We start from the raw sequence: 11,797 nt of genomic DNA on the forward strand, positions 1-11,797 counted from the left end.
CTGCAGACCAGCAGGCTGGTGCTGTCTCAACATTTAACTTACATCCTGTGAAAAGCAACCACACTCTGGAGTCATGAATTTTCCTGCTCAGCCTCATGTACCATCACATTCTTCCACTCTCCAAAACCCAGCTTCAAAACTTAACATGTCCAGCAGTGCTTTTCCTACTGTATGTCCTAAAACAAAAAGTAAGCACTGGCCTTCCCTTCCCTCTTGCAGTCTCACAAAGTCCAGTTACAAAACTAAGAATATTCAGCAGTTCATATCCCAGAAAAGGTTCTAGAGGAGAAAGAGGCTGTGCTGGAATTTTTCTTTTGCAGCCTACAAACTGCCCAGCAACAGTGAGAGATTCCTTCCCAGCGATATGCAGGATGACATTCTCTCAGTCTCGAGGATTCAGGATCCCCTACACCAGCTGCTCCCACAATAATAGTGCCAGGAGGGCACAGAGGGTGTGATTTTTACCTGGGCGCTGTCAGCGCTCACAAATCGCACCACACGATGGCGGTGTGCACTTGCAAAAGGAGGAAATTCACCTTTTCTAGCTCTAAACCACCCAAAATGCAGATCCAAGTTCAAAACGTCACTGCTCTCAAATAAACTGAGTCAGGACAGAAAGGTTTCACTGACCTTCCCCTTCCAAGAACAAACTCCGATTTGCACCACACTCAAAACCAATTCCTCTGTGCTAATAATTTTTTTCTTTCTCATAGAGTGCAGCTACAAACTTGAAAACCACGGGCAAAAGTGTAGCTCACAAAAGTGCCAGCTGAGAAAGCTGTTGCTGGCCAAAACCAGTTTTGTCTTGGCTTTGCTGAAGGTTTAGCTGTCTCTGAGCTAAACTCATTTATTGTATGTTTTTAAGAACATTTGGGCTTTGATATAATGATGTGTTCATGGACACTGAGAAGGTGGGGCTGGGGGAAGAAATGCTCAAGTCAGCAAAAGATGAAATGGAGATGAACTGAGTAGAAACCCCTTGAGTTTGGAAATCAGAAGAAATAAAAGTCAAGAACAACCTTCCAAAGAGCTTCAGGCAGGTATGTGGGGAGGGTGAGCAGAGCCAGAACTACTGATTAAAAACCTTTCAGTTGTTTATTCCCCTAATTTGCCCATAGTAATCCAATATTTACAGCTCCCCCCCCGCTTCCAAACCTAAACCACTCCGCTTTGCACCATATCAGTTTGTAATTGCTGTTCCCTATTTAGCAGTCAGTGAATGGAAAACTGGCATGTTGTGACTGTGGGGATATTAAATTCTGTTGTTCTGCCATTGGGATTGCAAAGATCAGTAGAACATTGAGGTTCTTGCTGCCTCTCTCTGTGCCTTGACTGACTGATGGATTTTTACTGTTTTTGATTTCCCCTTTTCCTGTTGTACTGTCCCTCCCCACCTCAGAGAGCTGGAACAGGGAATGCTGGAGGTTTTAATAAGGCTGATTCCACCAGTGTTAATCTCCATGTCTGGGATAAACACAGAGTGGTAGTTACTAAGTCAGAAGCCTTGGGATGCTTTCCAAAGCAGAGTTGGAGCGTTTCACCTTTGGATATTTGCCCTGAAGCTACCCTGAGACTGGGTTTAGGAACAAAATAGAGGCAAAGGCACAAAGGCCACCTGACAGCAATGAGGATTTCACCACAGGGAGGGTCACTGCCATCCAGGACCATCTGAAACCCAAAGGTTTATTGCATGTGCTGCAGCTGAATGGAGGGCAGGGGGCGTTTGGGATGAAAACAGGGCAGAAAAGGCTCGACTGAGGCATTCATTAGTTGTCCTGCTCTGTTTCCTGTGGGATGCTCTTGTCACAAGGAAGGCTGGCCTAAGGGGCAGGAGAGATGCTGAAGCAGGTTTAAAAACAAAAAAACAAAAAAAAATCCTAAAAACAAGGATTCAAATGAAGGCTCAAAGCTTGCAACTTTTTTAAAAAGAAATACAATATTTGCCTAAAAACATTGACAAAAAATTTAGAATAACAACATAAAATTGAGGTGGCTATCTGCTGTTAGGATACTGGGGGATGGGGGAGGAAGAGGATGTGAACACAGACAATAAAAGGTGATGAGAAAATGTGGATGTTACCAGCAAAACCCAGAGGTAACAGCAGCCTCAGCAATGCCTGGGGGCAAAGGGGATGTCTGGCCCTTGGGACTGGGTGTTCAGAAATCTTCATGACCAGTCTGAAAAGTGACTTGAAGATCTGAATTTGAAGGAAAGGAGAAGGAATTTTGTGAGGGTTTGGCTGCCAGGTCTGTTTTTTCCGTGACAGAAGGGTGCTTTACTTTGCTCCTTGAATTCTGCACTCCTTAAGCTGCTGCCTAATCCTTGGCAGTGGAGAAAGAGGAGCAGACAGAGCTTAAACTTGTCATCACCCCAGGCAGGTTTTGGTCAGTGGGCTTCCCAAAGGCTGAGTGTGCTTCCCAGCCTTCCTATTCCTCTGATCCATGGAAAACAAGGAGGGGGGAATCCTACCAAAAGCTTGTTTAAAAACTTATTTACATTACAAGCTTTTTACTATATTTATGTGAAAAAATGTAGTATTTTACAGCCAATGGGAATTCTGTCCCAGTGCTACAGGAAAATAGGCTTTTCCAAAAAAAAAAAAAAAAAAAGGAAGTGCTCTTCAGGTGTACTAAGGAACTTCAGGTGGTCACAGAGTGTGAGATATGGTGCAATGTGGAAAATTCTCCTGAATTTTACCGAGGAGTTCATCTTCAAAGCAAGTTCCACCTAATTTGAGGTGGTTCAGGCGAGGCAGCACTTGCAGCAAAGCGATAACAGTACCAAGGGAGACCAAATCATAGAGGTCAAGGCACAGCGTCTCCAGGTGCTCCAGGGTCACGATAGCCACCAGCCCCCTGTTTGTCAGGAAGTAGGCGTTGCTGATTTCCAGGTAGCGGAGCTGCTTCATGTGCCGCCCGATGAACACCATGGCAGCATCGCCAATGATGCAGTGCCGCAGGGTCAGGCGTTCCAGCTCCTCCAGGTGCGGAGCTGCCGCTTGGATCCCCATGTCAGTGACGCCGTACGTGCCGCAAAGGCTCAGCGTCTTCAAGTGGTTCTGTGAGGAAATGTCAAGAAGATGATGGTCAGAAAAGGTGGGAATGCTGTCGATAGCGAGGTGTTGTACCTGTGGCGGCGGCACCGAAGGGGACACGCAGAACCAGGCGTCGGGGATGTCGCAGAGGCTCAGCTCCAGCGTGGTGACAGAGGCGGGCATGCTCTCGTACGGGACATGGCGGAGGTCGGTCTCGGTCAGGCACAGCCGATGGAGCTGGGGGCAGCGCTTCCGAAGGGCAGCCAGCAGTGCCGGCGAGAGGAGCCGCTGCTTGCCGCCGGAGCGAGGCGCGCCCCGCATCCGCAGCGTGCTCAGGCTGTCGGGGAGGCGGTGCCGCACCAGGTGCCACAGCGTGCGGCGGCTGATCTGCGGCAGAGAGACAGGGCCCGGCTCCAGGCACGGCTGGGGAAGGGCACCCCGCCCCTCAGCTCCTGCTCGCAGCAGGGTAATCTCACCCCGCAGTCAGTGTCAGCGCACAGTGGGGTGATGTCGCCTCCCCCATCCCTCCCTCCCACCGCGGCTCTCTCCCCGCCCCGGTCCCGGTGCGGACGGGCGGCCCGTACCCGGTGAGGGCTCAGATCCACATGTGTCCAGACCGCTCGGTCCTGCGCCAGCTGCTGCCACCGCCGGCACACCCTGCGGGAGGCGATGGCCGTCAGCGCCGCGGCGGGCAGGCGGCAGCCGGCCGCTCCCGCCCGGCCACACCCTACCTGGCCGCTCGCAGCCGGTCCCGCAGCGGCAGCAGCGCCAGCACCTGCACCAGCACCGAGTCGGGCAGGGCCGGCCGCGCCGCCATCGCGGCCGTTGCTACAACAAAGCCCTCACCAGCCCCGGCCCGGCCCGCGAGCGCGGCCTCGCAGGTACCGGTAGGCCCCGGTGCTCCGCTGGGCTCGGGACCTCCCTGTTTAACCCCCTTCTTACCGACAGCCCCTCCCGGTGCCGCCTCGCTCCTCCGCATTGAGCCCCGGTGTCTCATCCAGCCTCGCCCATCCCACTTGTGCCACTTGTTCCCGTGTCCCCTGCCCGGTGCCTCTTGTCCCGTTACCCCCCACCACCCCATCTCCAGTGCCTCCTCTTTCCTGGCCCTGTCCCCCTTGGTGTCTCTCGGAGGAGAAGATGTGGCTTAGCACTGACCATTCCTGGCCCAGTCACTCTCCCTGACCTGTTGTTTCTAATGTTCACGTGGCACCAGCTCACATCATTTCCTCTCTGGATGCCCAGCATGCCATTACAGGATGGGAACAGCTGTCCTGAGTCTCAAAGAGCCTGGAATATCTGCAGTGCATAGTTGCAACTCCGAAAGAAGAGAATACAAAGTAATACATTCAACTCTGACCTCAGGAGGATGCTTGAGCAGGTAAAATATTCTGTCCCTACCTCTGCAAGCTTCATTGTCCTCTAGAATATGACACATTTCACCAGAGAGCACTTTGGAGTTGTTGCTTGTTTTCTTTCCCTCTCACCCTGTGAACACACACTGTTGTATTTTCTCTTTATTTGGACACCCCATGGCCTTCACAAGTGCACTTCACACTGATGCCAACCTCCTTGCCCCAGTGTCCCCAGACACACACTTGTTTCTCTTTTGTAGCCCACACCGAGTGCTTTTTGCCCACAACTAATGGTCTCTGAGCAGAGATCTTGTCCTGCTGTCCAGAAGTAGTTTTTCTCCATTTGGTGGTAGATTTCTGTCATCTTTTCTCACATCCATTGGGTAGATGGAACAAGAAGGGAGAAGCCTGAGGAGACTTCTCTGAAAATCTGACCAGCAAATGAGCTGCTTCTATACAGATGCAAACAGGATCTTCCCTGGTGGGAGGAGGCTCTGGCCATGCACTTATAGTGGCAGCAGCAGCAATTGCTACACTTGTCCCTGTACTTTCATGGCTTTGGTGACACCCTGGTCTCTCTGAGGAGGTGAATCTTCACAGGCATCAGGGCAGAATACGTGTAAGATCTGTGTCAGTCAAGTACAGGTTGCTGAGCTCTGGCAAGTGAGCCAGGACTGCTGCTGAAGCCACCAAGGTACAGCTGAAGGCTGTTCTCACCAGGAAGCCTCGGAGTCTGAAGTTCAGTTGTGACAGAAAGCAAACTGAACTCCTTCCCCTTGGGACTGTGCTGGGATCTACTGCTGCAGTTCAGTGTTGGTTTTGCACAGCCTGGATTTGGTAGCCAGGGGGCCACAGAGGTGGCTCCTGTGAGAAGCTGCTGGAAGCTTCCACCGTGACTGGCAGAGCCAGTCCCTGAGGGCTCTGAGGATGGATGTGCTGCTGGCCAGGGCTGTGTCCCTCAGCCTGACCTGCCAGACACACCTTGGTGGGTCAGAGAAAGAATTTTATAGAGACAATAAACAACCTTGAGACCGAGAATAGAGGAGTTCTGACTCCTTGTTCAACTGCCAGCCTGGAGAAGGAGACTTTCTAACGCATCTTGGGGTCACTCTGACCAGCAAAATCCCAAGAGGCAGAGTTGGGCCCAGCCAGGGGACAAACAAAGGGTAGCAAAAACTGGCAGGAGCCTCGGGGGTCTGGGCAGACATCAGATATGAGGTGTGGGGTTAAAGGGCACTGAAAAACCCAAAGCAGTAGCAGAAAACAGCCGGGCTGGGCAGCAGGAAAAAATTACAAGTTATTTTATTCTTGTCCAGATTTAAGGCAAGCACAGAGTGTGTCATGACATGTTCTTGTGTGTCTATGGCCTCAGCAGTCTCCAGCACTAATTACATGGGACTGGTGCTTACCATGGGCTGTTCTTTTCTCCTTTCTTTCTCTAAAGCTTGGCACCAATTTTCACTCTCTTTTAACAGATTTATTGACATAAGTGATTTTTACTGAATCCTTCAAAAAAGAAATAGATTACCAAAAACAAGCTTTAAGGTTCTTAGAAGAGTGGCTGCATATGATGCCCAAAAGATAGGCTGGAAATAAATCCTCACAGACCAATGTCTATAGAGCAGGTGTTTATTTATTTATTTTTAGTAATACTACCATTTTTCATTAGTATTATATATATCATTACTATTTTTCATTAGACTATACTTATCTAAGCTATCCACCTGTTGAGGGTTTTTTTCCTTTTCTTTTTTTTTCTATTCAGCATTAAGCAACTAGTTAACCATATACCAGCCATTACATTGTATAAAAATTGATTTATATCAGTTTACTAGGTATAAAAGTTATGATTCAGGTTATATAGGTATAAAAAGCTATGATTTGGGTTATGTAGGTATCAGGTTATTTAGATATATAAAAAGTCATTATTTAGGTTATATTGATACCAGGTTATATAGCTGTATATATTATAAGTTATATATTGATATAACTTAAGTTATATAAGCACTTTGTAATTTTGGTCTAAGTTATAGAGTCTATACAACTAATAATAGTTATATAGTTTATATTTCCTTAGAACTCAGGATCAGGATTTCCAGCTCTGACAGATTTTCTACCCTTCAAAGGTTTTATACTCACATTTTCAATGGCAGAATGATTATTGTGTCCTATTAATCCTGCCATCTAAGTCCTTCTCCAGGGAGAAACAGGGAGGTGGCAGCATTAAGCACCCAACAGCCCCATCTGAGCTGCTTTTTGGCTGGTACTGCAGCAGAAATGTAGCAGCAATGCTCTTGTGCTCCCTGATTTTCATGGGATTTTGAGCTCCTGCTTCACATCCAGCCTTTGGCAAAGAATGGGGCCCACCCAGCAGGGCTGGGTCTGCAGTCAGTGCCCTGCCCCAGTGTGTGGGGTCATTCCTTCTCTTCCTGGGGTGTTCTGAATGGTTCCTCCTGGCCTCTTTTACTGCTCTGTGGGCTCTCCAGCTGTGAGAGAAATCTGCTCCCTGAGCACCCTTAGTAATAGAAATAGAAAGTTTTTCCCAGTCCCTCTAACTTTATGCTCTCAACTAAGCATGGCTCTGTGATTTCAGCAGCAGTGCCTCTGCAAGGACACAGTCCTTGGGGAGGCTCCCAGATTTCATCAGTCTCGCACTGGCTGCCCCACAGGATCAGTTAGACATGAAGCACTAAGTTTTACAAAGTGTAGAAACGGGTGGTCCTCAATCCCTCATTCCCACTGCTTTTGAGATATCAAATAAATGAAGTATCAAGTTTAGAAACCAAGAAAACTAGTCCCAGTTCTCTATAGAATGGCTGACACCAGAAGATGATGCTGCAGCCTCAGGGACCTCAACCGGCTGGAGAAATGGGCTGATGGAACCTCCTGAAGTTCAACCAGGGGCTGAGCAGAGTCCTCTCCCTGGGGAGGTTCAGCCCCAGGCCCCAGCACATGGCATGGAAACCAGCAGGGACCGCCTGGAAGGGATCTGGGCACACACTGAGGTGTGCAGCCCACTGCCAGGTGGGCTGTGTGCCACAGGATCTGTCTCTCTGGATGGGGGAGCTCCTGGGTGTGCCCCTGAGAACCCTGTGATGTCATCAGAGCCAGGATCACTCACCTGCAGTGGGTAACCATAAACAAACTGTAACCCCCAGTGCTGGGCAGTGCCAGAGCACTCGGGCTGTGACCCACAGCAGCCGAGGAGCTTCTGAGTGCTCTCAGTGACTGAGGAGCTTCTGAGTGCCCCCAGTGGAAGCCAAGCCTTCGAGTCCTGCCAGCGGCTGAGAGCAATCGAGCCCGGGAGCAGCAATGGCAGAGGTCAGGGAGGAGCCCCCCGCGCCCCGAGCCGTGCGGGTGTGCCGCATCTGCGTGGATTTCCTGCAGAGCCCCGCTGCTGCCGTGGAGCCCTGCGGACACGTGTTCTGCCACGCCTGCATCCAGCCCCAGGCCGGGCCCGACGCCGCCGCCACCTGCCCGACCTGCCAAGGGCCCATCGGGGGCATCCGCGTGCTGCAGGGCCAGGAGAGCCGGGCCGGGCTGGCCCCGCGCCGGCCCCGCCGCCGCCTCCATCCCTTCGTGGTGCGCTGGCGCCAGCGGCAGCAGCGGCAGCAGCAGCAGAACCAGAACCAGAACCAGCAGCAGAACCAGAACCAGCAGCAGCAGCAGAACCAGCAGGAGTAGGCAGCTCCCGGAGGTGGCCCGCACTGCACGTTCTCCCATGGGGACAGGGCACCGAGCCCCCCCGGGCTCCAGCAGCATTCCCAGAGAGTGTCGGAGGAGCTGGGCAGAAACAGCCAGGGCAGGCCTGGCCTCGGGACCACGTGCACCTCCTCCCCTTGATCCCTTTTGATGTGGATCCTCCCTGGCCCCTCTGAAATGAAAACCAGCATGCTGAGAAGGGCCTCGCCTGGTTTCTTCTGCTCCTTTGCTCATTAGTGCAGGACTGGGGCAGTGGGAGCTGTGGGAGAGGGAAGGATATGGATGTGGGAACTTGGGGTGGGATAAGGCTGAAGAACTGGTGGAGAGGGGTGAATGTGGTTGTTGGAACTGGAGGAGAGAGGCCATCCTTGGTTGTTTCTGTGCTGCTTTGCTCATCCTTGTGGGTATGCAGCCACGAAATGGAGAAGGGAAAGGGAAAGGGAAAGGGAAAGGGAAAGGGAAAGGGAAAGGGAAAGGGAAAGGGAAAGGGAAAGGAGAGTCCCCCAAGACTCTCTGAGCAGATCCCAAAGGGGCCAGTGCCTGCTTTCCTGAGAAACAGGGTGAGAAAAGAGGCAGAGAGGGAGGTTTAGGGCAGAACCTCCTCTTCTCTCATGTTCCTGCACACCCTTGCACTGTGGAGAGCTGAAATCCTGGAAGATGCTCTCCTTGCTGGGAGGGACAAGCCTGACACAACTCTCTGCCAAAGGACTTTGAGCACATTCCCCCCTCCTACAGCAAAGTATAACCTGCACTCATCCTCTATTGCTGGGCAGCATAAGCTTATCCCCCCCATGAGAGCTGGGTGTCAGCCTGCACTGGAGCCAGGGAAGCTTGGGAGGCTGACTCTGTAATGGATCCTCACCAGCTAATCGGTGTTTATAGGCTTAGATCTGCTGCTTGTTAATTTTATTCCAGCCCCTCGATTGAATTTCTCACATGTAAGTGAGCCCCGCGAGTCCATGCTAGCCATATATAATGGATGGTGGTGGAGGGAAAGAACACAAATGTGGCTGGATGCCAGTAACCGATGCCCAGGCAGCAGATCCCTCTGCTGAGCATCCCCCGCTGCCAGAACCTGCCCTCAGTGCCCTGTGCAAGATGTTTCCTTTGTCCCCAGCACCTGGCCTGGGGCCATGACCAGCCTCGGCCATTCTCCATTGGCCCCGAGAGGAGGACAAGGCTTGGAGCCAAATCACCAAGCCACGATCTCCAGGAACGGCGCCAGTTCCACCCACTGAGCCCTGGTGCTGCCACTCGATGCCCCATCAAATATTAATACAATGCTCAATGCCTCTGTGCCCTGCCCCAGCGCTGCAGGGCTGCCCGACCACTCCATCCTCCCTCCTGCCCCATATCGCTCATTGCTCCCCACACAGGGACTTTGGGGGTGCAGCCTCACCACCTCTGCGTGCTCCCTGAGCAGGGCACGACAGGACCCGGCCCCCTTGAGCAGCCAGCTCAGCCCCCGCTGCAGGTAAGAGCGCACTGGGGCTGGGGGAATGGGCACCTCCATCCCCGAGGAACGCCAGCCTGTCACCGCAGGGATCGGGAGGACGGGCTGGGAGAAGGGATGGCAGCCACAGGGCGGCCCCGGGCTCGGTCCTTGGCTGCAGGGGCACAGCGGGCAGCAGGGATTCCTCAGCTCCGTCCTGTCCTCTGAAGGAATCAGATCCACCCCTGGCTGTCCCCCGAGGAGGGCTCTCCCTCAGGTCCGGGGTGATGTGTCGGGTCACCCCTCAGCTGGGGGGGCCTTGGAGGTGTTGGGGCCCACCTGCCCTTGCTGCCGTCCTCCAGGAGGAGGCCCGCGCCTCTGCCCCCGCAGCCGCCGGGCCCGGCAGGGATGGAGCCCGGCAGGTCGATGCCGGCCGAGATGAAGCTCCGCAAGCCCTCGCAGCGGGCCGGGATCCCGGCGCCCTTCCTCGCACACTCGGTAGGTCGCTGGCTCGGCCCGCGGCCCCCGGCTCGTCCCCTCGGCGGCCGAGCCCCTTCGAGCCCCCCATGACTCTGCCCGCACAGGACGGGGCGCCCGGGCCGGCGAGGCCCCCCAGGCCGGACCCCGCGGAGGTGGACGCGGAATCGCTGGTGCCCACGCACGATGAGCGGGGCCGGCTCATCCCCGAGTGGAAGCGGCAGGTGATGGTGCGGCGGCTGCGGGCCCGGCTGGCGGACGAGGAGCCGGCGGGAGGGCAGGTACGAGGGGCACGGGGAGCACCGGGGGCGCGGGCTGTCGGACCGCTGACCGCCTCTCTCCGCAGGATGCCGGCTCCTGGAGCTTCTCGCCCTCCCACCAAGGCGTGCTGGGCCCGTTCGGGGAGCTGCTGACCGAGACAGACCTGTATCAGTTGGAGAGGGCAGTGGAGAGCCTGCGGCTGCGGCGGCGCGGCGAGGTGTACCAGAGCGAGCTGCGGCGCCTGGTGCGGGAGCTGCGCGCCCTCCTGCCCGCCCCGCTGCTCAACATCTCCGTCCGCAGCCCCCCGCCCGCTCCGGGCCAGCCCCTGCCCGTCTGGTGCGGCCGCCTGGCCGTCGCCGTCAACAGCCTGGCCGCGCTGCTGGGCAACATGGAGGGGCTGCCGGCTCCCCGCGCTGCCGCGGCCGTGCCCGCCGCTCCCTGCGCTCTCCCCCCGGCCGCCGGGCATCCCCGGGAGCCGGGGGGCAGCCTGGCCCAGCGGGAGATCCGGCAGTGCGGGGTTTGCGTCCGCAGCCTGCGCGGCGCCTTCGAGCCCGCCTGGGGGGCGGCGGGCAGCGCTCCGGCCGGGCCCCGCGAGGCGGAGGCCGCCAGCGACTCGGGCATCAGCTGCGAGGAGGCGTTTTCCGACGGCGGCTCCCCGCGGCAGGGGAAGCGGCAGGGGCCGGAGTGGGGCAGCTTGAGGAAGGAACGGATCGTGATGCTCTTCCTGAGCCACTGGAGACGCTCCGCGTACGCGCCCTTACGGCCCGCCGGGGCCGGGGACCCTCGGGAGACAGCGGGGAGCGGGGCCGGGGCTGCGGCCCGCCTGGCCCGGCAGCGAGCGGCCATCCAGAAGCTGCTGAACGGCTGGAGGGACGCCGCCTCCCGCCGGCCGCCGCCGCCGCCCCCCGCCCGCACCCTGCTCTCCCCGGAGCAGTTCGTGTCGGCGGCGGGCGGCGGCCCGGCCGAGTACGAGAGCCTGTCGCTGGAGCTGTTCATGCTGGGCTATTTCCGCATCCTGGAGCAGGACCTGTCCCCCGAGGAGCGCCGAGGCCGCCACCTGCTCTGCTTCGAGGTATTCGAGCAGCTGGGCCGGCACGGCTGGCGGGCGGTGCGCGCCTTCCACCGCGCCGTCATCGACGAGATCGCGGCCGGGCGGCGCGGCTGGCGCGACGGCTTCGACGACATCAAGGCTCGCTACTTCGGGACTCCGCACGGCCCGGGCCAGCTGCCGGGGCTGCCCGGCGACGAGGGGGACGAGATTTGTCGCTACATCGATCGCAGCTTCGCCTTTTGGAAGGAGAAGGAGGCCGAGATCTTCAGCCTGGAGGAGTGATGCCGAGGGGCTCCGGAGGCCGCGGGCTGCAATAAAAACTTTCTCGGTTCTGTCCCAGCTGAGCGAGGCTTTGGGGGCGGTGGAGAAAGCTGCTGAGCTGGGCGGGCCGCCGCAGCAGCCCCGCTGCCACTCTCCCCGGGCGGGTGTTTCGGCCGCGTGTTTTCGGCTGCCCCAGGGTGAGATAAAGGCCTCTATTTATAGCGGC

At 56.0% G+C, this 11,797-nt stretch overlaps 2 protein-coding genes across 3 annotated transcripts; one reads left to right on the top strand and one right to left on the bottom strand.

Annotated features, from left to right (window-relative positions):
- Positions 1-687: 687 nt before the first annotated feature.
- FBXL12 (F-box and leucine rich repeat protein 12) lies at positions 688-4,265 on the bottom strand. 2 transcript variants are annotated; one of them, XM_074546830.1, is made up of 4 exons: positions 3,767-4,265; positions 3,620-3,692; positions 3,129-3,422; positions 688-3,059 (listed from the first exon to the last, which is right to left on the bottom strand). In XM_074546830.1, the coding sequence occupies exons 1-4, from the start codon at positions 4,114-4,116 to the stop codon at positions 2,649-2,651; spliced, it is 1,128 nt and encodes a 375-aa protein (XP_074402931.1). In that variant the 5' UTR covers positions 4,117-4,265; the 3' UTR covers positions 688-2,648. The 2 variants fall into 2 exon arrangements, with proteins under 2 accessions (XP_074402931.1, XP_074402930.1); XM_074546829.1 differs by having other exon boundaries at positions 688-3,422.
- A 3,434-nt stretch (positions 4,266-7,699) lies between these two features.
- On the top strand, positions 7,700-11,765 carry ESPNL (espin like). The gene is made up of 6 exons (XM_074546686.1): positions 7,700-7,897; positions 7,985-8,067; positions 9,513-9,563; positions 9,884-10,019; positions 10,106-10,279; positions 10,345-11,765. Exons 1-6 carry the CDS (start codon positions 7,700-7,702, stop codon positions 11,590-11,592), a joined length of 1,890 nt encoding a protein of 629 aa, XP_074402787.1. The 3' UTR covers positions 11,593-11,765.
- Positions 11,766-11,797: the final 32 nt, after the last annotated feature.

The sequence above is a fragment of the Zonotrichia albicollis genome, chromosome 9 (genome assembly GCF_047830755.1).
Source record: "Zonotrichia albicollis isolate bZonAlb1 chromosome 9, bZonAlb1.hap1, whole genome shotgun sequence".
In the NCBI taxonomy this organism is placed as follows: Eukaryota; Metazoa; Chordata; class Aves; order Passeriformes; family Passerellidae; genus Zonotrichia; species Zonotrichia albicollis.

Coding starts and splice junctions, on each gene's coding strand:
- FBXL12 (XM_074546829.1), bottom strand. CDS start 4,116: ATGGGGTGGTGGGGGGTAACGGGACAAGAGGCACCGGGCAGGGGACAC. Junction 3,693..3,766: donor GACCGGCTGCGAGCGGCCAG/GTAGGGTGTGGC, acceptor CGCCTCCCGCAG/GGTGTGCCGGCGGTGGCAGC. Junction 3,423..3,619: donor TGGATCTGAGCCCTCACCGG/GTACGGGCCGCC, acceptor TCTCTGCCGCAG/ATCAGCCGCCGCACGCTGTG.
- ESPNL (XM_074546686.1), top strand. CDS start 7,700: ATGGCAGAGGTCAGGGAGGAGCCCCCCGCGCCCCGAGCCGTGCGGGTG. Junction 8,068..9,512: donor CAGCAGCAGAACCAGCAGGA/GTAGGCAGCTCC, acceptor CTCCCTGAGCAG/GGCACGACAGGACCCGGCCC. Junction 10,020..10,105: donor CGCCCTTCCTCGCACACTCG/GTAGGTCGCTGG, acceptor CTGCCCGCACAG/GACGGGGCGCCCGGGCCGGC.